This window comes from Elgaria multicarinata, chromosome 7, assembly GCF_023053635.1.
Source record: "Elgaria multicarinata webbii isolate HBS135686 ecotype San Diego chromosome 7, rElgMul1.1.pri, whole genome shotgun sequence".
Taxonomy (NCBI): Eukaryota; Metazoa; Chordata; class Lepidosauria; order Squamata; family Anguidae; genus Elgaria; species Elgaria multicarinata.
Genome location: NC_086177.1, coordinates 110,792,076 through 110,818,730, shown reverse-complemented (window position 1 = coordinate 110,818,730; position 26,655 = coordinate 110,792,076). Strand labels below are relative to the sequence as shown.

General features: G+C 45.2%; 1 protein-coding gene across 2 annotated transcripts in view; it reads left to right on the top strand.

Moving 5' to 3' along the window:
- TSNARE1 (t-SNARE domain containing 1) overlaps positions 1 to 26,655 on the top strand; it is a 504,015-nt gene that overhangs the window by 117,815 nt on the left and 359,545 nt on the right. For both annotated transcript variants that reach the window (XM_063131213.1, XM_063131212.1), the window contains exon 3: positions 17,654 to 17,778. In XM_063131213.1, coding sequence (XP_062987283.1) covers positions 17,694 to 17,778 — 85 coding nt within the window. In that variant the 5' untranslated portion in view covers positions 17,654 to 17,693. The remainder of the gene's footprint in view (positions 1 to 17,653; positions 17,779 to 26,655) is intronic.

Below are 26,655 nucleotides of genomic sequence, written 5' to 3'. Positions count from 1 at the left end.
CCCCCGCTTCCCCCCTGCCCCCCAGGCCTTCACATTTCTAGTTTTGGCACATATAATACACTTTGTTTAACTAGGTCTGGTGTAAATCCTCAACTTGCATGAACCGATCCGTGGGAACAATGGCCAGAAGGGAACTACTGTTGAAGTTGAAGTAAAAATATCGCTAATGTGTTGACTAGCAATAGCACTGGCATCTCAATGGCACATGCCTTCAAGGGGATTTAATAACCGTTCTCTTTGCTCAGAGATTTGAGGAACCAAGGAAGTGAGAGCTCACAATCTTAATCAGAGATCTTCTTCAATACCCTTGCCAAACTACATTTCCCAGAATTCTGTGGGGGTAGAACCAATAATTGTTAAACTGGTATAAAAAGCAACAGTAACGTGAGAACCCGATGGAAGATAATAAGTTTTTGCACTGAGCTATCCACAATGAAATGGTTCTATTTCCCTCTCAGAAGCTTAATTCAATCTTGCAGAGTGCAAAGATTAAAAACAAAACAAAACCAAAAAAAAAAAAAAAAAATGGAAAAGAAAGATACCCAGATAGTTAATGAACCACAAAGTTGCCGGTAATGAATGATAACTCAACAGAACAGGGGGAAAACGAGCGAAAGGTCAGCCTACTGTAATGATTTTAGGAGAATATCAATTTATGGGTTTTCAAACACACAGGAGCAATTCCGTGTTGCCACGCTTGAGAACATAACAGTCCTTTGACTGATAAATCAACAAGACTGAATGAGTTCAACAGGCTATAATGGAGTTGTATGGCGTCTTTACGATGCTGAAGGGTTAGCTGAATAGCTAAGGTTAATATGTACCAGGAGAACATGCCATTAAATGTTGACAGACACCGTGGGCAGATAATATGTGTCTTTTGGTTGATATTCAATACTTGCGAAATGGTGCTCTGCTCGACGGAGTGGTGATTAGCAAATTATTTATTGCTGTTTGGGTAACCCGGCTGTGATGAAGATATAAATGTCCAGAGATATAGTGACAAGAAACTTCATGGCTTGCTTGGGTCCACATGGTGATATTCAAACGATAAGCAGTAACACACACTTCCGTGAATGCGTAAGAGGAAATCCGTTTTGCCTAGTGATTCATAGACGTCCACTAGTATTACTTATTTAACACAACTGTCTGCCTTACCGTAATGTGGGGGTTACCTTATTTTATCTTCACAATGGCTCGGAGTGTGGCAACGAGGGACAGGGCCTTTTCGGTGGTGGCCCCCAGACTATGGAATGATTTCCCTGACGAGGCTCGCCTGGCGCCAACGCTGCGATCTTTCCGGCGCCAGGTTAAGACTTTCCTCTTTGCCCAGACATATGGCGGCACATCTTAATCACCCACATGTTTAGGTTTTTTTTAACGGGTTTTAATGCTTTATGTGTGTATGTTCTGTGTTTTAGAATTTTAAATTGTGTATACTTGTTTTTATCTTAATTTTAGAATTTCTGTAAACCGCCCAGAGAGCCCTGGCTATGGGAGCGGTATATAAGTGCAATAAATAAATAAATGGCCCGGTGTTGTGAGTAGTGACACTGATTTTAAGTAGGGATGCGTGAAGCAGCAAAATTGGAGCTCAACCGGTTCCACTTCGAAGCGTGTTCCAATGGGGGTCCATGTCAGATTACAAACTTTGTGTTTTTTCTTCATGCACATTTCTCCAAAAGCATACATCAGTCTTTGAAATGTACGCATTCTCCTCCCATTCATTAAAACAGGTTTGTGCACATTTATCAATGGTACACCTTTTTCATGTGCCTTTTTCAAACGTACACATGCTGTCTCAAAGCCAATTTGGTGGTGGTGGTGGGATTTTTTGGACAAAATCCATTGCAAGATCGGCTATGTACAGACTTCGACCGCAGATTGCATCCGAGTTGGCGCATGGTCTGGAAAGTGCGAACTGATTGAAAACGAATTGAAATGAATGTTTGGGAAAAGAAAGAAAGAAAGAAAGCTTGCAGTCTGATACTATAAAGACTGATCTCTTCCGGAAGGCCTACCCAGTTGCATTTTAAGATTCGTTTTAATACCGTGCTGCTTTAAATAATGTATTAGTTTAAAATGTTTTAATCAATTATATGTGTTTTTATGACATTTGCATTTGTGTTGTACCCAACCTCGATCCAGAGGGAGAGGCGGGTAACAAATATATTATTATTATTATTATTATTATTATTATTATTATTATTATTATTATTCAGACTCAAGTCAGAATGAGCTTCAGGATGGAATTTGGAAAACGTTGGCAATCTCAGGTTTTGCTGCTGATTTGCACATGCCTAAATGGGATATTAAGTAAATAAATAAATAAATAAATATTTTGACACCCCACCCCCCCTCTGCCTTGTACCTTGACTTTTGGACAAAATTGCTTTTCTTTTGGTCTCACCAGTCTGCTAATGGGAAATGAATCATTTATGGCCACCCATGGCCACTGTGGCAGGTGTTTTATGAATGAACAGCCACCCCACCCCCTCACCATAGCAACCATTGTGTGAGAGTGTTCATGACACTCAAAATCCCACATGTGCCAGGTTGGACACCCCCCCCCCCCCGGCCCCCGCATTACAGTGAGGCAGTGAATCACTGGACTTTCTTGAATGAGTTGTTCTTTTTTCTGTACATCAGCTTTCCTCAACCTGGTGCATTCCAAGTATTTTGGACTATAATTCCCATTATCCTGATAGGCTGGAGTGCTGGGCTGAAAACAACAGAATGAAATTTAATAGAGGTAAATGCCAAGTTCTACATCTAGGAAGTAGAAACCAAATGCACAGTTACAAGATGGGAGATACTTGGCTCAGCAGTACTACAAACGAGAAGGATCTTGGAATTGTTGTAGATCACAAGCTGAATATGAGCCCACAGTGCAATATGGCTGCAAGAAAAGCCAATGCTATTTTGGGCTGCATTAATAGAAGTATAGCTTCCAAATCACGTGAGGTACTGGTTCCTCTCTATTCGGCCCTGGTTAGGCCTCATTTAGAGTATTGCGTCCAGTTCTGGGCTCCACAATTCAAGAAGGACAAAGACAAGCTGGAGCGTGTTCAGAGGAGGGCAACCAGGATGATCAGGGGTCTGGAAACAAAGCCCCATGAAGAGAGACTGAAAGAAGTGGGCATGTTTAGCCTGGAGAAGAGAAGATTGAGGGGAGACATGATAGCACTCTTCAAATACTTGAAAGGTTGTCACCCAGAGGAGGGCCAGGATCTCTTCTCAATCCTCCCAGAGTGCAGGACACGGAATAACGGGCTCAAGTTAAAGGAAGCCAGATTCCAGCTGGACATCAGGGAAAACTTCCTGACTGTTCGAGCAGTATGACAATGGAACCAGTTGCCTAGGGAGGTTGTGGGCTCTCCCACACTAGAGGCCTTCAAGAGGCAGCTGGACAACCATCTGTCTGGGATGCTTTTGGGTGGATTCCAGCATTGAGCAGGGGGTTGGACTCGATGGCCTTGTAGGTCTCTTCCAACTCTGCTATTCTATAATTCTATGATTCTATGATTCTATGATCTCCAGCCAGAATGACCATTTGCCATGTAGTCCAACACATCTGGAGAGTACCAGGTCAGGGAAGGCTGCTTTACATCTGAAAATACATTTATTCTCCCCCGGCTGGGGACCTACAGGTATATGTGGTTTTGTTTTTCCAAATAACAATTCAACTGAATGGCTGTAGCAAAGAGGAAAAATAAAATAAGCATGTGGATGAAGCTTTATTTATACAGCTTGTCAAAAATGAAGCATAAGCTTTTTTCCCCCAACAGCAGATAGCTAAATATTTTATAGAAATTGACAGGGATTCCGTCTGGATCACGGTTCTTTTTAAAGCCTTCACTTCCTGGGGAGAGTTTTTAAAAATGTATGTGGGGAGTGACAGGCTTCAAAATTCTGACATTGACTTTCCTGAAGTTGATTAACATCTCGTGTCTGATTTTCTGGCATGCCCTCTACTGACAGCCCCATCCCATCCCGACCCATAGAGCGATTGTAATTTAGATCATAGAATAGCAGAGTTGGAAGGGACTTACAAGGCCATCGAGTCCAACCCCCTGCTCAATGCAGGAATCTACCCTAAAGCACCCCTGACAGAGGGTTGTCCAGCTGCCTCTTGAAGGCCTCTAGTGTGGGAGAGCCCACAACCTCCCTAGGTCACTGATTCCATTGTCGTATTGCTCTAACAGTCAGGAATTTTTTCCTGATGTCCAGCTGGAATCTGGCTTCCTTTAACTTGAGCCCGTTATTCCATGTCCTGCACTCTGGGAGGATCGAGAAGAGATCCTGGCCTTCCTCTGTGTGACAACCTTTTAAGTCTTTGAAGAGTGCTATCATGTCTCCCCTCAATCTTCTCTTCTCGAGGCTAAACATGCCCAGTTCTTTCAGTCTCTCTTCATAGGGCTTTGTTTCCAGACCCCTGATCATCCTGGTTGCCCTCCTCTGAACACGCTCCAGCTTGTCTGCGTCCTTCTTGAATTGTGGAGCCCAGAACTGGACACAATACTCTAGATGAGGCCTAAAAGGGTGGCTGAATAGAGAGGAACCAGTACCTCACGTGATTTAGAAGCTATACTTCTATTAATGCAACCCAAATATAGCATTTGCCTTTCTTGCAGCCATATCGCACTGTTCTAACAACATTGCAACATTTGAGAGCAGTTTCGTGGTTCTTTTCTTTACTTTTTTGTCTGAAAGAGTAATTCTGTGGTTTCTGAGAGAGTGCTCCGGGGATCATAGACTATTTTGGAGATACCCTCTTCAGGTCCTAGACACTCCCTATGATCTCGGTAGGGGGACTATGACAACCGATCCCAACTTCCGTCACCTTGCAGTCTCCTCAGAAACAACTGCAACATCTGATTTCGAGGTCGCAAAACAGTGACCTCGGATGTCTTCGAAGAGGGTGAAAAGGGGATGGGATTGGGTTGGGAGAAGAGAGGCTGGGAACCAAAGTATCCTGCACGCTTTGAACCATGCGTTCCCGCTCACTGTCGGTAAGCAAGCTAGATGGGTTTGGGGACCCGTGTAGCTGAGTGTTGCTGTTGTTTTAAAACTTTTGTAGAAATGGGTGGCGAAATTGTCTCTGATCTCCCAACCCTGCCAGCAGCAGCCTGAGATCCTCTGAGCTTTGGAAAACTTAAAATAAATAAATAAACCAACGGGAAACTGTTATACAACAAAGTGAAGGGCTGCCCTCCAGTGCCTCCTTTATTGGGGTTCAAAGGAGTGATTTTGTGTTTTGGAGCTCATATCCCACTTCTGTCTGATAATTACATTTTGTGATTGGCCATGTCCACCGTGGCAACCATTTTATGACTAGGCAAGCCCCATTTTGTGAGAGTGCCTACAACACTCTCAAAATCTGCAATGTTTCCACTGACCCAGGAAGTTTGGGGACCCAGCTGGTAGCACCTTTCTATTTTACACTTGCTTATTTAGTAAAGATCCTACTCTTTAAGGCGCCGTAGAAATAATCTTAGGTGATAGATAATCTTCCCAACTACACATGCCTTTTCTACTTAGAAACTAGCAGGCTACCAATTTAGACACTATGGAATCTCCTCCATCCCATGTCTTGTCCTCCTTCTCTGTTGCAATTGGTTCATGTCAAGTTTTGGGGCAAAATCCTTTGAGCAGGTTGGACTTGGGTGGGGTAAAGTAAGACCAGGTGAGTCCAGAAAGACAAAGTAAGGCAAGGCAGGTGTGGCCAGTATTAGGAGAGTCCCCAGAAAGCAAAGCAGTATTGGGCAAAAGGAGGGATACAAAATAATAATAATAATAATAATAATAATAATAATAATAATAATAATAATTAAATAAAAAATAGGGATGGAGCTGGAAAAAGTGCAGAAAAGATCAACTAAAATGATTAAGGGGCTGGAGCATTTTTCTCCCTCTCTCAAAATACTAGAACCCGGGGTCATCCAATGAAACTCATAGGTGGGAGATCCAGGACAAATAAAAGGAAGTCCGTCTTCACAGAGCGAATAGTTAAATTATGTAACTCACTACCACAAGATGTAGTGATGGCCACCAATTTGGATGGCTTTAGAAGGGGGTTGGATAAATTCCTGGAGGCAAAGGCTATCAATGGCTACCAGCTCTGATGGCTGTGTGCTATCTCCAGTATTCGAGGCAGTAAGCCTGTGTGCACCAGTTGCTGGGGAACATGGGTGGGAGGGTGCTGATGCACCATGTCCTGCTTGTTCATCCCTGGTTGGCCACTGTGTGAACAGAGTGCTAGACTAGATGGACCCTTGGTCTGATCCAGCCTCAGGGCACTTCTTATGTTCTTATGATGTTGTGAGCATCTGACTGAGTCCAGGATGCCAATGGACTCCCCCTTGTCTGCCCCGCCCCACCCCACCCCACCCCACCCCACCCCACCCCAGGTGGGTGCAAGCTGTGTGAACGTTTACCTGCACTTGCAAGGCCCCTGTGAATCCATGGCAGCTGTCCACCCTCACTGCCAAAATTGCTGCATCAATGGTGGAACTTGAGCTAACAGGAGATAGCCCTAATTATGCAGGTTTTAATAATAATAATATATAGGGGCAGAACTAGTCATTAAAAGGGGAGCAACCTCACAGGGCCTACTTATCACAAGTTCAATCGCAGCTTTTAAAGCTCAGCTAAAAACTTTTCTTTTTCCTAAAGCTTTTAAAACCTGATGTTGTTTGGACTCTATACTGTTAGTTTTTCCCTACCCTGTGCCTGTTTACCCTACCCAGCGCCTGTTTGCATTCTCTCCCCCTCCTTATTGCTTTACTATGATTTTATTAGAATGTAAGCCTATGCGGCAGGGTCTTGCTATTTATTGTCTTACTCTGTACAGCACCATGTACATTGATGGTGCTATATAAATAAATAATAATAATAATAATAATCACTAATGTGAGATTGGCATTTTCAAGGGAGCACCTGTGATTGGGAAGGAGGGTGGTTAAACCTCACTTGCTAATTCTCACCTGTAACTGGTCCCCCACCACACCACACCCACAACAACTAGCTCTCAAATGACAGAGAAAAGTATTTCTGTAGAATTCACACCAAACACATATCAGTATTCACAATTCATCAGCAGTGAGAAGATGGGTGTTGCCAGAATTCCTGAAATGAGCAGGATTTTAATTTTTCTGTTCACTGAAATATGCAACGATTCTGTGTTGCTTAATGCAGTGATAGATTAAGCCTGCTCTACATGTAGGGCTCAAGAAGAAGAAAACAAAGAAAGGGGCAATGTGACACAACAATAAATAGATGTCTCCATTTTTTTTCCAAAAAAGAAAGAAAGCTAGATGAGAACTACATGCACAGACAAACACAGTAAATTTAACCAAGCATTGCTTTAGTAATTATTAAGCTACTTTGAAAACAAATTGTTTTCTTTTCTTTTGCGAGCAAGAAGGTGGAAAGTGACTGTTTTCTGTTTTGCCATGATGTACTGTAAATGATTTCAGTTGCAATGAAGAAAGATTAGCGGCAATTTATGTAATTGGCAGAATCACTTGGTATTTTTCCCCCTTACTGTACTACTTCAGCCGATAGGGGTGTGTGTGAGTGGGGGGATAGGGGGTAGGATGGGATCATAGAATCATAGAATAGCAGAGTTGGAAGGGGCCTACAAGGCCATCGAGTCCAACCCCCTGCTCAATGCAGGAATCCACCCTAAAGCATCCCTGACAGATGGTTGTCCAGCTGCCTTTTGATATCAGGGATGTCAGTATGTCAGGGTTCTTTCTATGACTTGGACCCTCTGAACGATCTCTGTTTACTTAAGAGTCCCACCTTATTTCTTTTTACTTTCCTCTTCCCAGTAGAGCCTCGTGTGGTGCAGAGTGGTAAGCGTCAGTTACTGCAGCCGAAATTCTCCCCATGGCCTGAGTTCGATCCCAGCGGAAGCTGGTTCTCAGGCAGCCGGCTTGGGTCGACTCAGCCTTCCATCCTTCCAAGGTCGGTAAAATGAGTACCCGGCTAGCTGGGGGAAAGATAACTGCGACTGGGGAAGGCCATGGCAAACCACCCCGCTACAAGGTCTGACAAGAAAATGTCAGTGAAAGCAGGCGTCCCTCTAGGAATCAGCAATGACTCAAGTGCTTGCACGAGAGGTTCCTTTACTTCCTTTTTTCCTTCCCAGTAACACGGGTTTTAGGCTGTAGACATGGGGCGAGTGAAACTCCAGACACTTGTGACTTGGCTTAACACAGCAGTTTACCAGAACATTAAAACAGCCAAATTACAAGAAAAGACATTTAGTCAATAGAGTTGAGTGATACAAAAGGCATTAAAAGAAAACAAAGTTGCAAAAACACAACTTCTTTTACTCTAAGCTTCACGTAGACTTCTTCAGGCTGCTTCTTTCTATTCCTTCCTCATGCTCTGCTTCCCCCTCCCTCTCTGGCTGGCTTTCTCCCCTCTTTTTATACCCAATTCCCCCAAAACAGAAAATACTGTTTGAACCTTGAAGAAATATAGCTTAACTGGAGAAATGAAACTTAACCAGGGAATGAAACTTAGCTGGAGAAACGAAACCACTCCTCTCAGGGATACCCCCTCCCAACAGAAAAAACAAAACAAAACTCCAGGCCTTTTAAGGCCTGACTTTAATACCTTGCCTCAGTAGGCCTCAACTCTTCACAGGGGGTTAATATGAGTGACACCTGTACACTTAAAGAAACATCTCAGGGAGAAGGCAAGAGTAGTCCCTTAACCTTGACATGCTAGTTTTCTGGGTGCGAGTTATTGTTTTGTGAGAGAACACTGGGGACATGTATCACCCTATATATAGCTTTTAGTGCGGGGATGGGAAACATTTTCCCCCTTTCTATCAAGGCCCAATTTCCCTCAAGTTTACTCTGTGTGTGCGGTGGGGTGGGGTGGGGTGGAGGGTTCATTCCAGCATTTGTCACACCTGAAGCCAATGGTGGGCAGGAGCGGAACCAAAACTGGGCAAGACCACCACTTTTCCACCTCTCTTTTTCTATCCCTCATAACTTTACAGCTGGAGTGTAGAACCTCAGGCCAAGTGGCCTGGCTGGGTGTGGACAGATCTAGCCCACCTGTCAGGATCTGTCCTGCAGCACCACCTGGTGGCCGCACTGCACCTTGCCGGCTGCAGAGTAGTTGCAGGATCCAGGCCGGTATCAGCAGCACTCACAGATGAGCTGATGCAGACCAGCTGGGAGCAGCTGGGAAAAGGCTATATAAGACCGGCATTTCCACCTCAGCCTTGCCACAGCAACATGGTCTCCTGTAGCCCGTTCCTGACTCCAGACCTTGCCTTGCCTGACCTTCTGCTTTGCCTGACCACGCCTTTTGCCGCTGGCCCTGCCTGGACTCTGTTGCCGGTTCTGCCGCCGTCCATCCCGGCCCCTGACACCTTGCTGCCCACGCCCTGGACCCTGACACCACTGGAACTCTGCTTGGGGTCTCAATCTGCCACCCTCCCGATGGCCACATCACTTTCCTGTGACCCAACCCCTTCCCTCAACATAGTTTGGTGGCTTCTTGGCTTTGGCCCAGTTTTCTCTTATTCTAAAAAGTAGAATAGAGGAGGGCCAGGATCTCTTCTCGATCCTCCCGGAGTGCAGGACACGGAATAACGGGCTCAAGTTACAGGAAGCCAGATCCCAGCTGGACATCAGGAAAAAACTTCCTGACTGTTAGAGCAGAACGACAATGGAACCAGTGACCTAGGGAGGTGGTGGGCTCTCCCACACTAGAGGCCTTCAAGAAGCAGCTGGACAACCATCTGCCAGGGATGCTTTAGGGTGGATTCCTGCATTGAGAAGGGGGTTGGACTTGATGGCCTTGTAGGCTCCTTCCAACTCTGCTATTCTATGATTCTAAATGTCTCTCCTAAGGGTTGGTTACTAGCAGCTGGATCAATGAGCTAACATCTGTTAGTACCGTGGGCATTTTGGCCCCAACACTTTTGTCTTCGCCTCTGCCCATTACAAAAGGCGGCCTTCCAGAGCTTCTCTGAAAAGTAATCTGGCCCTTGGACTGAAATAATTCCTGTTTTACGCCAAAAGTCAGTGTGGTGTAGTGGCTAAAGTGTCGGACTAGGAGACAGGAGATCCGGGTTCTAGTCCCCACTCAGCCATGGAAACCCACTGGGTGACTTTGGGCCAGTCACAGATGCTCAGGCCAACCCACCTCACGGGGTTGTTATGTGAGGATAAAATGGAGAGGAGGAGGAGGAGGATTATGTATTCCGCCTTGGATTCCTTGGAGGAAAAAAGGTGGGATATAAATGCAATAATAAGAGGTGATGCCACCCTGGTTGGAACACTGTTACTTCAGAGGGAGGGAGGGAGGGAGGGAGGGAGGGAGGGGGGCCGGCGAAACTATGTGGTTTCTGAAATGGCTCTTTCCAGTGTTGGAAGACGGACCATACCAAAAATCAGAGCATCCATTCAGATTGGTCTTTTGACAGGCTTGGTCTTGGCCAACACCATGGACATAGAGCCACAAAGAATCCCTCTTCTGTAAACCCACATGTCTTTGATAGTCTACAGGGGTTCCTTCCTCACACCTTCCATCCTTTCCCCGTTCCCATTCCCTTGAAGAGTGGAGATAAGGCCAATCGCTTGCCTATGTATACAACTAACAAGTGTCCATCTCCATGGGAAGATAGCCAGAAGTCTACATCAGGCCTACTTTCTGGCTCTCAGTTACTCGTGTTGAGTTCTGTCCAAAATCTTGTTCACTTCTTGTTATTCTTTTGGAGCTTGTGATGTGCTCTGCAACGCCTGTTCTTCCTTCAAGAGGTGTTAGTGATTTGGCAGAGCTGTGAGTAATTGTGGCATGTTAAACAGGAATCAGCATCGATTGCCACCAGTCTGAGGGAATGACGAGAAAAAGGCCCAAGTGCCCCGTTGAGGATAATGTATCATGTGAGCCTCAGGGCATACCCTTCAAACTCGCAATGTCCTTGAGGCATTTTGTCAGAGCGGCAATGATTATTATTTTATTTTTATGTTTATTTTTTATCTTTTTGTTTTGTTTGCATTGGCTTTATGGGCTGCTTCTCTCTGTGTCCCTCAGCACAGCAGTCATTTAGAGAACTGAAGAATTTATTTACTGCCACAAATCTGTAGAAGAATAATGTTTAGCTTCCGATGCACCTCTACTCTTGCAACTGTTTGTTCAGAATTGACATCTTGGTTCTGGGTCTGGATGGTGGGATCCTGAAGGCTACGACCCTGGGTATCAAACCCTTCATATACTTTATGGAAGTAGAAATCACTCAAGAAGAGCTATAACCCATTGGTAGAACACCTGCTTTGCACCATTTGGGCTTCTATGTTGCTAGATGGGGTCAGGTCCATGAGCAGCTATGTAACAGTTTCCTTATCTCACCAAAGATTGCCTAATCAGAGTCCTGTACACGCAGCTTCTTCTTCTTCTTCTTCTTCTTCTTCTTCTTCTTCTTCTTCTTCTTCTTCTTCTTCTTCTTCTTCTTCTTCTTCTTTATTTATATAGCACCATCAATGTACATGGTGCTGAACAGCTTGAACAATGTCTCCGTCAGAGCTGATAATCCAGTAAGATCTGGGAGGAGACCGGAAGGCTTATAAACTTGCCAGCTTGGTTCAGCAGCTGCTTCTGGGTCTTCTCTCTCCTACTGAGTAGACCCCCTTGTGGGAGATGCTGAATGAAAGGGTCTTCTGAGGGCCAGGTTGGTGCTCTGGTGACCACTCTGCATCTTCCACTTGGCCCTCATCTTTGCTCCGGAGAACCACAGGATAAGAGAAGAGAGTTTGGAAACACATCAGGGGTGAGGAAGGTTTGAAGGGGCTCTTAAGGACCCCCAGACAGAGAATTCCTGCAACAGGTCTCTTGAGGCTGCCCTGTGTCTCCCATGGTAGTGGGGTTTGCTACGGAATCACAGCCGTCCTCCTCCAAAGAGGTTTCACCCAAAGTGGTTGAGTTTGGCTGGGGACCTGCCATCTAGCTGCCTCGCCCAAATCCCACTCTCTCGTTTTTATACTAGAACACAGGTTTCTCCTCTTGGATTTTTTATTATTATTATTATTATTATTATTATTATTATTATTATTATTATTATTATATTTTTAATGATTAAAAATCACCCAGAGAGCTTTGGCTATTGGTCAGTATAGAAATATAACAAAAGAAATGCAATGAAATGAGGAATAGCTCCCCCCCCCCCCGCCGAACCATCTCAGGACACAGGAGGGGGATTGGGCAAGTAGTTAAGTAAGGTGACCCTATGAAAAGGAGGACAGGGCTCCTGTATCTTTAACAGTTGCATAGAAAAGGGAGTTTCAGCAGGTGTCATTTGTATATATGGGGAACCTGGTGAAATTCCCTCTTCATCACACCAGTTAAAGCTGCAGGTGCCCTGCCCTCTTTTAAATCTGGTCACTCTAGTACAGCTCCTGCAGCTTTAATGGTTGTAGTGAAGAGGGAATTTCACCAGGTTCTCCATATATACAAATGACACCTGCTGAAATTCCCTTTTCAATACAACTGTTAAAGATACAGGACCCCTGTCCTCCTTGTCATAGGGTCACCCTAAGTTAAGGAGAGACAAGGGTGATAAGAGTCTGGCTTGGGGACTTCCGAAGGTAGGAATTGTTTCTGATGTTAAGAGTCTTTGGCGTTAGAGGCACAGTTTTTACATCTGTCTCTCCCCACTGTGGGGACCTCCACAGAGAGGCTCAGAAGACTTAGCTTCGGCTATTGGGCGGTATAAAAATGTAAATAAATAAATAAATAAATGTATTGGTTAAAAAAACCAAAACCAAACCATTTCTATGCCTGCGAACTGTTGGATAACCAGTGCAAATAATTGGCTCACACTCCAGAGCCAATGTGGGGTAGTGGTTAGAGTGTTGGAGTGGGACTGGGGAGATCCAGAATCTGGTTCCCACTGGGCCATGAACATCACTGGGTGACTTTGGGGCAGTCACTGAGGCCTTAGCTAGACCTAAGGTTTATCCTGGGATCATCCAGGGTTTGCCCCTGCCCGCTCTCGGGATATCCAGTGTGTCATTTACATGAACAGGGATGACCCCGGGACGATTCCGGGATAAACCTTAGGTCTAGATAAGGCCTGACTCTCAGCCTAACCTACCTCACAGAGTTGTTGGGAGGATAACACGGAGAGGAGGAGGCCCATGTAAGCCGCCTTGCAAAAAGGAAAAAAAAAAGGGATATAAATGAAATACTGGTATTACTACTGGTTATTATAATAATTTAAGGTTTCTAGATTGTATTGAGGAACTTGTAGGAAACACTCTGTTCCTGCTGCTCTGGACGGGTATTGCGGTAGATGTTTGCCGCTTAATGTTTGCCTGAGTTTTAAGGAGCACTGAGTGGGATGCTTTTATTCAGTTAAAATAGGGTGACCCTGTGAAAAGGAGGACAGGGCTCCTGTATCTTTAACAGTTGCATAGAAAGGGAATTTCAGCAGGTGTCATTTGTATATATGAAGAACCTGTTGAAATCCCCTCTTCACCACAACAGTTAAAGGTGCAGGAGCTATACTAGAGTGACCAGTTTTAAAACAGGGCAGGGCTCCTGCACCTTTAACTGCTGTGATGAAGAGGAAATTTCACCAGGTTCCCCATATATACAAATGACACCTGCAGAAATTCCCTTTTCAATACAATTGTTAAAGATACAGGAGCCCTGTCCTCCTTTTCATATGGTCACCCTAGTTAAAAGAAAGAAAGAATAATCCCGAGGACGGTTTTGAGACATGCAGCAGGGTCGATTCGTTCATTAATTTTAGGTAATGATATGAGGAATCTGTCCTTTAATGTCCATAGGGAAGTACACCTTCATTGCACATTGGGGATACTTATCTGCAAAAGCAGGTTTGCAGTTCAAATCTTCGTCACGGATCACCTGCGTACGCATTGTTTAGGTGCCCACCGTCTTATACATCCCATTGCTCTTCATTTTCCCCACTCGACCAAACTCTGATGGACACATTCTTCCAAATCTGCAGTCCAAGGCACGTTTGCTTGAGAGTAATCCTGACTGAACTCCAGTGCGGCTTACTTCTGAGTAAACATGCTTAAGATCGCTCTTTCTCTTTCTTAATTTAGAGATCTGTTTCTTCACCCCACCGTTTCCACTGGGAAAGAGGGGGGAGTGTTTTTTGCTGGTAGGGCAAGGAATATCTCCCTTGCTAACTGCCGCAGTTATTTTCACTTGAGCTTGAAGCTTTCACATGCAGCCTGAAGCAATTGTCCCTGAGGAGAACTCAGTCTTGTGTCTGTTTGTTTTATCCTACACATACACACACACACACACACACACACACAGAGGAGATGGGGAGAGGTGACCTGTTTTTAACATTTATTTATTTATTGCATTTCTGTAACGCCCAATAGCCGAAGCTCTCTGGGCGGTTCAGAAAAATCAAAAACATTCAAAGTGTAAAACAACACTATAAAACCAAGATATAAAATACAATATAAAAGTACATGTTTTTAATTTTACTGTAGGTTTAATTCTATTTTAACTTTTGTAATTTATATTTATATGTTTTAATTGTACATGGTTTAATCTTGTAAAGTGCCTTGAGTCCCAGTACTGGGAAAAAGGCGGGGTATAAATATTAAAATAATAATAATAATAATAATAATAATAATAATAATAATAAATTACATTTCTATACCGCCCAATAGCTGGAGCTCTCTGGGCGGTTCACAAAAATTAAAAACATTCAAAGTATAAAACAACAGTATAAAACCATAAAATAAAATACAACATAAAAGCTCAACCAGATAAAAACAGCATATAATAATAATAACAACAACTACGGTTTACCAAGGGCTGGCATCTCCAGTTTTGTTTTTTGTTTAAAAATATACCGACTTGGAAATGCTTCCCTTGGTAGATGTTGTCGCTTTTCACTTCCCAACCACAGGTGACTCATACCTGTGGTAGGACGCATGGTTTTACATGTAGATGGTTCTGCCATCTACATGCAAAATGTCAGCCTCTGGAGTCCTTGGTGTTTATTTGCTAGATACTTGCAGCGAGAGAGAGAGAGAGAGGTGCAGGCAATATTCTCTTTAACATCTCCAGCTGAAGGATCTCAGATTAGTAGAGCCAAAAAAGACATCTGCCAGAGATGTGGGAGATGTGCCAGTTGGAGTAGGCAGAAGAAATAGACTTGGCTGGATGGGCCAATGTTCTGGACACTTCATCACAGGGAAGGGAAACCTTCTGCCCACGTAGATTTCCCATCTGGCCTGCGGAAGCCCCCTTTGCCATGCCTATCCCCTTTGCCAGGGCTAGGGAAAGGCAGCCTTTCTCTAGTAGAAGGAGAAGAAAGCCTTGTCTTATCTCTGCTCACTGGCTGAAGATAAGACAAGGGATTCCCAGAAGAGGACACTTATTCGGAGACATGTGTGGGTTTTCCTCCCCCAGCACTAGAGGAAAGCTGCCTTTCTCCATCCTGGGGATGGATGATGGGGGCGGTGGGCGGTTGGGGCAGGGGCTTCAGGAAGGAGTCCCCCACCTCTGACATCTTCAGGCTCCAAAGGGATGAGTAATCCAGTCCCCAGAGGGGGAAATTGGTTCCCTACTCCTGCTGTATAGCATCATACGTTCGTAAGGACTCTTCAAAATGGGGTTGCGGAAATATTTGAATGAAAAAGTGCTTATGGTATCAATACCTGATGGAACGCCTCTCCTGACATGAACCTACCCAACATCTAAGGTTCTCCTCCGAGTGCCTACTCCAAGGGAACCTCAGAGGATGGTATCAAGGGCCTTTTCGGTGGTGGCCCCCCGACTGTGGAATGATCTCCCCGACGAGGCTCGCCTGGCGCCAACATTGTGATCTTTTCGGCGCCAGGTCAAGACTTTTCTCTTCTCCCAGGCAGTTAACAACATCTGCTGAGTTTTTAACTGACCCCCGAAGAGTTGTTTTAAATGGATATTGTTGTTGTTCTGCTTTTGATGGTTTTAAATTTTTGTATATTTGTTTTTAATGTACACTGTTTTTAACCTTTGTAAACCGCCCAGAGAGCTTCGGCTATGGGGCGGTATATAAATGTAACAAATAAATAAAGTCATTGCAAGAACGAGGATGTATATCTGATTATTCTTTGCACGTAGTCACTCACAGCAAGGGAAAGATCGATCTTTAATAAAGGAAGGCCAATGACGAGTGTGATCCGGTGGAGGAAAGTTAAGCATTTTGCCCCTTGAAAATCATCTCTCTGGTAGACGCTGTTGGTTTTTGGCTCCCGCCCTATCGCTGATACATAGCTTTTATTGTGTGCTGTGTGATTTCTTCTGTTTCCCATGTTTTTAACTAGCTATTGTCCACAATTCCTTTTATTACAGTCAAAAGACCAATAAAACATATGAAAACACATAATAAATATTTAAAATACATGAAATTAAAACAGAGTATGATTGCATGAGCCTCCTTAAAGTTCTGTGCTAGAAGCAAAAGGAAAGTCCTGCCACCATAACTGATCTGGTAAGGATTGCGTAATTAAGAAATTTAGCAACTTGTTCGGTGGTATGTAGGGTGACCACATGAAAAGGAGGACAGGGCTCCTGTATCTTTAACAGTTGCATAGAAAAGGGAATTTCAGCAGGTGTCATTTGCATAAATGGAGAACCTGGTGAAATTCCCTCTTCATCACAACAGATAAAGTTGCAGGAGCTATACTGCAGCTATACTGTGACCAGATTTAAAAGAGGGCAGGGCACCTGCAGCTTTAACTGTTGTGATGAAAAGGAAATTTCACTAGGTTCCCCATATATACAAATGACACCTGCTGAAATTCCCTTTTCAATACAACTGTTAAAGATACAGGAGCCCTGTCCTCCTTTTCATATGGTCACCCTAGTGGTATGCTTATCTTGAGCCTGTAAAAGGACCGACATAAGGGTCACGGACGATTGTCCCGGTAATTGTTGCGTGAAAGGATGGATAAGGGCTTTTCTTGCCTCCTGATAGAAGCTGCAGTTGAATAATATGTGGGAGATAGATTCCACCTCCTCGTTGCTACAGGGGCAGCATCTATCTGATAGTGGGACTTTCCCAAATCTGCCCTCCATTACCCTGGAAGGCATAGCATTAAGCCTTGCTAGAGAAAATGCCCTCCTATATTTGGGTATAGATAACCAGCTTAAATACAGAGGTACACTATTTTGGTCGTGATCCTGTAGCCCCAAGGCATACGGGGAACATGGGCCCCGTGCAACTTCATAGAATCATAGAATCATAGAAAAGCAGAGTTGGAAGGGGCCTACAAGGCCATTGAGTCCAACCCCCTGCTCAATGCAGGAATCCACCCTAAAGCATCCCTGACAGATGGTTGTCCAGCTGCCTCTTGAAGGCCTCAAGTGTGGGAGAGCCCACAACCTCCCTAGGTAACTGATTCCATTGTCGTACTGCTCTAACAGTCAGGAAGTTTTTCCTGATGTCCAGCTGGAATCTGGACTTGCTGTAGTTCCTGAGTATCAATATCCAGGAGTCTCTGCTTAATGATCCTTTTGGCGCTACCCAGGTCCAGGGATAACAGATGGTCATGGGAGAGCCCTATGGTGGTAAGTTTTAGCTGAACTGCTTTCACCCATGGAGATTTATATTGTACTGATTTTGTGCACGTTCTCTTCCTTGTAGCTTTCGAAGGAAGCCTGCTCCTGGAGCTGTCTGAAAGAAGATGTCTTACGGTTCCATTGAAGGGAGTGGGTTTGGAAGCCGGAACACCTTCGGAGGGCCTTCAAGACAAGGATACCAACCTTTAGGTAGTACTTTAATCCGTGTCAAATAATTATTTCCTCTTATTTGTGGCAACGATTGCTATCTTAATAGAGAAGAAACCCCAACATATTCAAGCACATTCAAGATCCAAAGGTCTACTTTAGGTATGACCACAGGCTCTCACTCCCCCAGTAGAATTTTTATATCCCTCCCTCTTTTAACAGCAGACTCTGATGCCATAATGCAAACTATATTTGGACGGGTATCTCTTCCTCCCATTTCCTCCCTGCCAGTTTTCAATATCTGCTTGCTGTATTGTATGGCACGGTCGGGATTTATCAGAAATTAGTTTCGGTTTCTTTGTTTTACTAGCATTTAGCCCAGTTCGCAACCTCTCAGAACCGAACAGGGACCTGAACGCGATCTGCAGCTGAAGTTTGTACATGTCTGAGCTGGTAGCGTGATTCGTGGAACCCAAAAATGCATGTGAAGAAAAGAGAATCTTTTTTAAAAAATGCTAATGAAATAATCCGTACCTTTAGGAAGTGTTAAGCTTAGAAAAGAGGCGGGTGAGGGGAGACATGACGGAGGCGTATACATTTATGCAGGGTGTGCAGAAAGTGGATAGGGAGACATATTTATATTAGAACCCAATGGGGTCGTCCCATGAAGCTAATTGGTGGGAGATTCAGGACAGATAAAAGGAAGGACTTCTTCACACAGCATAGAGTTAAACTCTGGAATTCACTTCCACAAGATGTAGTGATGGGAAGCAATAGCCTTAAATTAGGGTGACCATATGAAAAGGAGGACAAGGCTCCTGTATCTTTAACAGTTGTATTGAAAAGGGAATTTCAGCAGGTGTCGTTTGTATATATGGGGAACCTGGTGAAATTCCCTCTTCATCACCACAGTTAAAGCTGCAGGTGTCCTGCCCTCTTTTGAATCTGGTCACTCTAGGCTAGCTCCTGCAGCTTTAACTGTTGTGATGAAGAGGGAATTTCACCAGGTGAGACATGCGTACAAATGACACCTGCTGAAATTCCCTTTTCTATGCAACTGTTAAAGATACAGGAGCCCTGTCCTCCTTTTCATATGGTCGCCCTAGACTATATGCTTTCTCCATTATCAGAGGGAGTATGCCTATGTACACCAGTTGCTGGGGAACATGGGCGAGAGGATGCTGTTGCACACATGTCCTACTTGAGGGTTAACTCACAGGCAGCTGCTTGTGTGAACAGAAAGTTCACACAGTGACTGTGTGAACAGAACGTTGGAGCCTTCGTCTGATCGTACTTATGTTCTTAAAAAGCACATGAACACACTTCAATCAATAGGAGAAAGATACATACATTCCGAAAAATTATTTGTAGATTATTTTTTTTGGGGGGGGGGGGAAATGTCATTGAATTTAAGTGCAAAAAGAATCAGAAGTAGCCTCAAGGTGGAAATCAAAGAATCTTGATGAGCTGAAGGTTTGCTGATTCACACATCCTCATGGCGTGAGGCGCTGCTGTTAGAGAAAAAAGTATCTGCTGTAGCATTCCTTTGAACATGCCAAACCTATTGCATATTTGGTTTTTTTCTCTCATTTCCTTTAATATCAATGTATCAATTGGAAGGTGTGCTGACGTGAATGTGGCATTCGTATCAACACACCTCCAATTGGTACCTTGGGGTTAAAGCTGCAGGCAGTAAGTTGGCATGGTTCAGGCCATACATGGCTCCATTTGATTGATTGATTGCATTTGTATACCGCCCAATAGCCAAAGCTTCTAGGGATGGATGGAATATTCTGATCCTGGCCTGTGTCAGTTTCACAGGAAGCTTGATCTTTCCCATTTCCAAAACCATCTATCATTTATTTATTTTTTAATAATGTCTGCTCCACGTAAAGATCCTCATCTGAATAGTAAACAAAATGCACATTTTGGTATGTGTCCTGGTGCTTGTTTGATGAACCAACAGCAGCTTTCAGAGAAGTGCATAATATGAAGCACAACTGTGTTTCAATCTACGCTCACTACAGGAAGTGTTGAACAGGTTGGTTTTGCTTAAAAAAGCATCCCTCACCATTTCCCAAAGATAAGAACATAAGAAGAGCCCTGATGGATCAGACCAAGGGTTCATCTAGTCCAACTTTTTGTTCACTGAGTGGCCAACCTATTCGCTACCGGGTCAGGTTTAAGGTTCTGGTACTTGTGTACAAAGCCCTAAACAACTTGGGACCAGGATACCTGAGAGAGCGCCTTCTCCCTTACCAACTTGCCCGGTCACTGAGGTCATCCGAGGGCCTGCTCCTGGTGGTTCCACCTAGACCCATCCTCCGATTGGAATCCACCAGGGGAAGAGCCTTCAGTGTGGTGGCCCCCCTCCTATAAAATTCCCTGCCTCTGGAGGTCAGGCAGGCTCCAACCTTGTACTCCTTTCGGCGCCTCCTGAAAACATCTTTATTCCAGGAAGCCTTTCTTTAACATGCAGCCTTGAATTTTTGTTTTTGCTTCTTTTAAATTTTGTTTAACTGTTTTATTCTGTTTTTATTTTCATTTTACCTTGTGCACCTCTCCGAAATTTTTCAATGGGGAGCGGTATATAAATATTCTAAATAAATAAATAAATAAATAAATAAACCAGCTGTTGACCAAGAACCTATGTTCTTGGTCCATGTTCCCCAGCAACCGGTCTATATAGGCTTACTGCCTCTGATACTGGAGGTTGTACTTAGCCATCAGGACTAGATAGCCTTCTCCTCCAAGAATTGATCCAACCCCCTTTTAAAGCCATCCAAGTTGATGGCCATTGCTACGGCTTGTGGTAGCAAATTCCATATTTTAACTATGCACTGTGTGAAGAAGTATGATATTCACAGGAGCCGTAGGGAGCTAGCAGAGTCCAAAGCAGCAAGTGGTCCGGCATCAGTCCAAAGCAAGGCAACAAGGATCTGTGTTGCTACTCCCATTTTTCAGATTGCAGTGCCAAGCCTGGAGACAATTGATACATGACCAAAAGCCACATTCTCTCTTCCTGTCACTGTTACGGTGGGTCTGTGGAGCTTCAAGGATCATGCCAGCCATTTTCTGTACTCCTGGTGGTACAGAGTAGGATGCCTGATCCTTGCGGCCTTGCTCTCCGCTTCAAGACCACTAGGTCATAGAATCATAGAATCATAGAATAGCAGAGTTGGAAGGCGCCTACAAGGCCATCGAGTCCAACCCCCTGCTCAAGGCAGGAATCCACCCTAAAGCATCCCTGACAGATGGCTGTCCAGCTGCCTCTTGAAGGCCTCTAGTGTGGGAGAGCCCACAACCTCCCTAGGTAACTGGTTCCATTGTCGTACTGCTCTAACAGCCAGGAAGTTTTTCCTGATGTCCAGCTGGAATCTGGCTTCCTTTAACTTGAGCCCGTTATTCCGTGTCCTGCACTCTGGGAGGATCGAGAAGAGATCCTGGCCCTCCTCTGTGTGACAACCTTTTCAGTATTTGAAGAGTGCTATCATGTCTCCCCTCAATCTTCTCTTCTCCAGGCTAAACATGCCCAGTTCTTTCAGTCTCTCTTCATAGGGCTTTGTTTCCAGACCTCTGATCATCCTGGTGGCCCTCCTCTGAACACGCTCCAGCTTGTCTGCGTCCTTCTTGAATTGTGGAGCCCAGAACTGGACGCAATACTCTAGATGAGGCCTAACCAGGGCCGAATAGAGAGGAACCAGGACCTCACGTGATTTGGAAGCTATACTTCTATTAATGCAGCCCAAAATAGCATTGGCCTTTCTTGCAGCCATATCGGTCCATGGCCAGCATCTAGATCCATGGCCGGAGGCAAGGGTGGGAGGTAACACACATCTCTCAAAGGCATTACAGGGTTCAACAGAAGCATATTATCATTTGGAGGGTGAGCACCAGGCTGCTCTCCAGTCACTACAGAACGTCTTTTGCCCAAAGTGGATTTGGAACTGAGGAATTTGTCTGAGGAATTTCATGGGCAACTCAAATACTTGCAATATTTTTCATGAGTATTTCACAAAGGAGGCCTAGGATGAAATGGAGGAATTGGCAACAGTGTTCACATGGCAGTAGATGCAAAGGGGTGAGTCAAACATTACTGCAAGGTTGTGTGAGATTGAGCAGGAGACGCCTTTCCCAACGTGATGCCTGCCAGATGTTTTGAACTTCAGCCCCAGTGTCGTGATTCCAAGCCCTCTTGCTGATATGCAAGACAATCAAGAGGTCTGCTGTGTAATCAACACAGTTTTATTCAGCAAATAACGTTCTCTTTATACCTGAAAGGAGTGAGAACGCTAGGAGCTCTCCTCTAAGCTTAATTAGGATATCTAAACTAGGCAGTTGCCCTTTCAACTAAAAGGAGAGTTTCCCGCGCAATCCAGAAGACAATTTAACTCAGGGAGGGATTTTCTGGAGAATTCTTTGGCATGTGGCTAGCCTGGTAGACCACTCACTTGACCCTGCAATGGACTCTGGGATCTGTTAACTCCAAAGTCCCCTCCCCCTCCGACAGAGGCTGAGTTCCCAGGGACTGGGGGAGGATGGGCTCTGAGTCATTGATATTCTGTCTGATAAGCTCCTGGGAAGATTCCTCCTTGACTCCTGAAGGTTCTCCTCTTTCGCTTCCTCTCTTGGATGGTAAACAGCTTCTGCTTCTTCTTCTTCTTCTTCTTCTTCTTCTTCTTCTTCTTCTTCTTCTTCTTCTTCTTCTTCTTCTTCTTCTTCTTCTTCTTCTTCCTCTTCCTCTTCCTCTTCTTCTTCTTCTTCTCCTCCTCCTCCTCCTCCTCCTCCTCCTCCTCCTCCTCCTCCTCCTCCTCCTCCTTTCCCCACACTAGGGGGAGCAGGCCTGTTCCTGACACCCAGCTAGCATGACCGATGGTCAGGAATACCAGGAGCTGGAGTCCAAAACATCTGGAGGAAACCACCTTGGGGGAGGCTGATGTAGAGAATGGGCGACACAATATCTCCATGACTGGCAAGAAGTGTGCTTGTGGGGGCGAATTCCAACGCAGGACTCACTACACAGTCATCACCAATACATTGTGCGGCTGCAAAACACGAGGAGTTGATGGGCATGGTGGAAACATGCTGAACCACCTGAACTTGACGTCATCACCCTTGGCATTCATTTCTGGTCCCGTCACTGGGCCGTCTGTGGCTCTTGCTGCTTTCCAGGCGAGTCAGATTGAAGGGACATATGCACACGCCGGGAAAGTTCCCAAGCCGTCATCACCGGTGATGGAAAATGTCAGTCAGTTAAGTCACGGGAGCTAATTTAGAAAGCTGTCTTCTGCCTTTTGAAGCCTTCTTCATACGCAAGATGACTCACATTGGGAGCAGAATTACTCCATGCAAAGATAACAACCTCTTTCCCCAGCATGTTTTGCACTTGGCCAGAGCGACCAAATACACGCACAATGAAATCCTGCCTCGTTTGAAAGGCATGTGCATTTGTCAAACGTGACTTTTCACTTCAGAAGCAAACTAGGCCGAGGTGTTTGTGCGGAGTGTTGTGTAGGGTGACCATATGGAAAGGAGGACAGGGCTCCTGTAGAAAAGGGAATTTCAGCAGGTGTCCTTTGTATGCATGCAGCACCTGGGGAAATTCCCTCTTCATCACAACAGATAACCCTGCAGGAGCCCTGCCCTCTTTTGTATCTGGTCAAGGCGTCAGGGCTCCTGCAGCTTTAACTGTTGTAATGAAGAGGGAATTTCCCCAGGTGCTGCATGCCCACAAAGGACACCTGCTGAAATTCCCTTTTCTATGCAACTGTTAAAGATACAGGAGCCCTGTCTTCCTTTCCATAGGGCCACCTGAGTGTTGTGAATATTAGTTCAGTGGACCCATATTCAAATTGTGCCTGCAGGTTTCAGCTCTTTACAGCAGGGGTATTGAACCTCTTTCAGCCCAAGAGCCAAATTCATTTTCAGAGAAGCTCTCTGGGGTCACATTCCAGAGGTGCGAGGGCCTGAAAGCAAATGGGGCCATGCCCTAAATCCCTCCAAATACCACTGTATTTCAGATTAAAGCTCTGGCTACCAGTAACTAAGCCTTAGGAGAGTCGTTAAAACCTTTTAGGACAGGGGGAAAGACTGCACAAAAGCTGAGAAGCCTCTCAATAATCAGCGATTGGGGGAACGGGTTTTGGGCTCTCCCACACTAGAGGCCTTCAAGAGGCAACTGGACAACCATCTGTCAGGGATGCTTTAAGGTAGATTCCTGCATTGGGCAGGGGTTGGACTCGATGGCCTTATTAGGCCCCTTCCATCTCTACTGTTCTATGTTTCTTTGATTCTGTGATTTTATTGGACTATAGTTTGAACTAGACTTTACAATGTGCATATGGCTGCCGCCAAAATGGCAGCCGTATGGAAAAGGTTTCCTCCTCCAAAGTGTCTAGTACAACTTGCTCTTCTCGGACATCATGGAGTAATATATTAAATAAAGGTGAGCAGTCAATGTAGCCATCTGACACCTGCAATTTAAACTAGATGTCATGTAGGGTTGGGGAGGAAAAAATATACACAACTTGAGAATTTTGGTGGTAGGCATGGATTTAGCATCATGGCTAGGCAAATAAATACACAAATAGTGTAGGAAAGTTGTGGGTTCTCTTTTGCTCCTCAGAAGGCCTTGATGTTCTAAAGCATGCTTTGAGTTTGCGTTCCCTACTCACAAGTCAGGTCCATAAAATTGTATCATCTTAATTTAGTCTGTCCCTCATTTAATGGAAACAGCATGATAATGACACCCTGGACCATCGTAGTTTGAAAGTTGCCAGTTTTTAGGGTTTTGAGTAAGAGCACACCGCTACTGTGAAGGCAGCAATGAAGCTGCACGATCCACCAAGGCAGAAATAACTTCAAATGTGTTTGTATCTGAGAGATAATCCTTCTGCTGAGATCTCTCAGTGGGAATCTGAGAATCCTTCCACTCCTACGGAGCACAGTGGCTCCTGCCTTTTATATACCGCTTTCATAGTCCAATATCCAGCTTGGTGTAGATGAGGCCCAGGTAGCTATGTGCAACCTCCAGTATTAGGACAGTTAGGAAGGAATAAAAAATCGTCAGTGCACTTCAAGTGGTATTGAAGTGCACTGCCGATTGTTTATTCCTTCCCCATAACGATCAGTCAGCATTTCGTGCCCACTGAGCACAGTCTGTCATCGCTGGTGGCGGTGGGTTTTTTTTGGTTCTGGGCCATTTCCACACCTGCCTTTTTTCCAAGGATCATCCCGGGATCATCCCGGGCATGTCTACACGGGGCGATAACCCGGGGAACATCCCGGTGCTTCCACACGATGCACAGGGGATCCTGGGAGCAGGGAGACATGATTCCTCCCCTTCCCTGGGATATTGCCCTACCCTTTAATCACAATTTTTCCTGCGGTCTATGGATGATCCCAAGATCACAGGAGGTGTGGCCCGCCATCGCAGTTTCGTCTCACCTCCTTGCGAGTAACTGTGAGGAGCCAGGACCCGCTCCCCCCACCCCATGGAAGGTGGGGTGGGGGGAGCGGGAATATATATTTTTAAAAAACTACTTTTTCGCTCGAGCGCTCATCTTCATTAAAAAAAAATGGCGGGTGCAACGTCCTACGTCCTCCTGGGACGTCGCACGCCATGTGTAGACCGGAATAACGGGCTCAAGTTAAAGGAATGTGTGCAAAAGCAAGGAAAACCCCATAGGGGTGTAAAAAATAGCCAAAGGGAAGGGTGGTTCCACCCTTGCCTTTCGCTATTTTTTACTCCTCAAGATTCCAGCTGGACATCAGGAAAAACTTCCTGACTGTTAGAGCAGTATGACAATGGAATCAGTTCCCTAGGGAGGTTGTGGGCTCTCCCACACTAGAGGCCTTCAAGAGGCAGCTGGACAACCATCTGTCAGGGATGCTTTAGGGTGGATTCCTGCATTGAGCAGGGGGTTGGACTGGATGGCCTTGTAGACCCCTTCCAACTCTGCTATTCTATGATTCTATGATCAGGGATGGTCATGGGTCTGGAAACAAAGCCCTATGAAGAGAGACTGAAAGAACTGGGCATGTTTAACCTGGAGAAGAGAAGATGGAGGGGAGACAGGATAGCACTCTTCCAATACTTAAAAGGTTGTCACAGAGAGGAGGGCCAGGATCTCTTCTCTATCCTCCCAGAGTGCAGGACACGGAATAACGGGCTCAAGTTACAGGAAGCCAGATTCCAGCTGGACATCAGGAAAAACTTCCTGACTGTTAGAGCAGTACTACAATGGAATCAGTTACCTAGGGAGGTTGTGGGCTCTCCCACACTAGAGGCCTTCAAGAGGCAGCCGGACAACCATCTGTCAGGGATGCTTTAGGGTGGATTCCTGCATTGAGCAGGGAGTTGGACTCGATGGCCTTGTAGGCCCCTTCCAACTCTGCTATTCTATGATTCTAGACTGAGAGGGAGGATCTCGCGAGCATAACACCCTGAGATCCTCCCCCTCCCTCCCGCATCCCCGTGCTGTGTAGACATGCCCCATTTGCATCCAAATGATACTCAGGGGAACCCGGGAGCAGGCAGGGACGATCCCTGCATTTGCCTGGATAACCCTAAGGTGTAGAAAGGGCCCTGATGTCTCTCCGCCTCTCCTCTCCTTCAGCATTTTCTCTCATTTTTTTTGGTACATCTGCAAATCTTGGGGTTCTTGAGAGCTGCTGATAACCTTCTCTTTGAGTGTGGGTGGTGCCATTTTTGGCTACTTAAGCAACGGCACTCACAGCCTGAGCATTGGGAATAGAGGGAGCGGTGAAAGAAAGAGAAATCCCCCTTGCACATTTGATTCACCATAATCTGATGTGTGTGTGTGTGTGTGTGTGTGTGTGTGTAGGGCACGACTCCTCAGTTACCATATCCCTCATAAATGGCACACTTAGCAGTTCCATTGGCAGTGTTCGGATGAA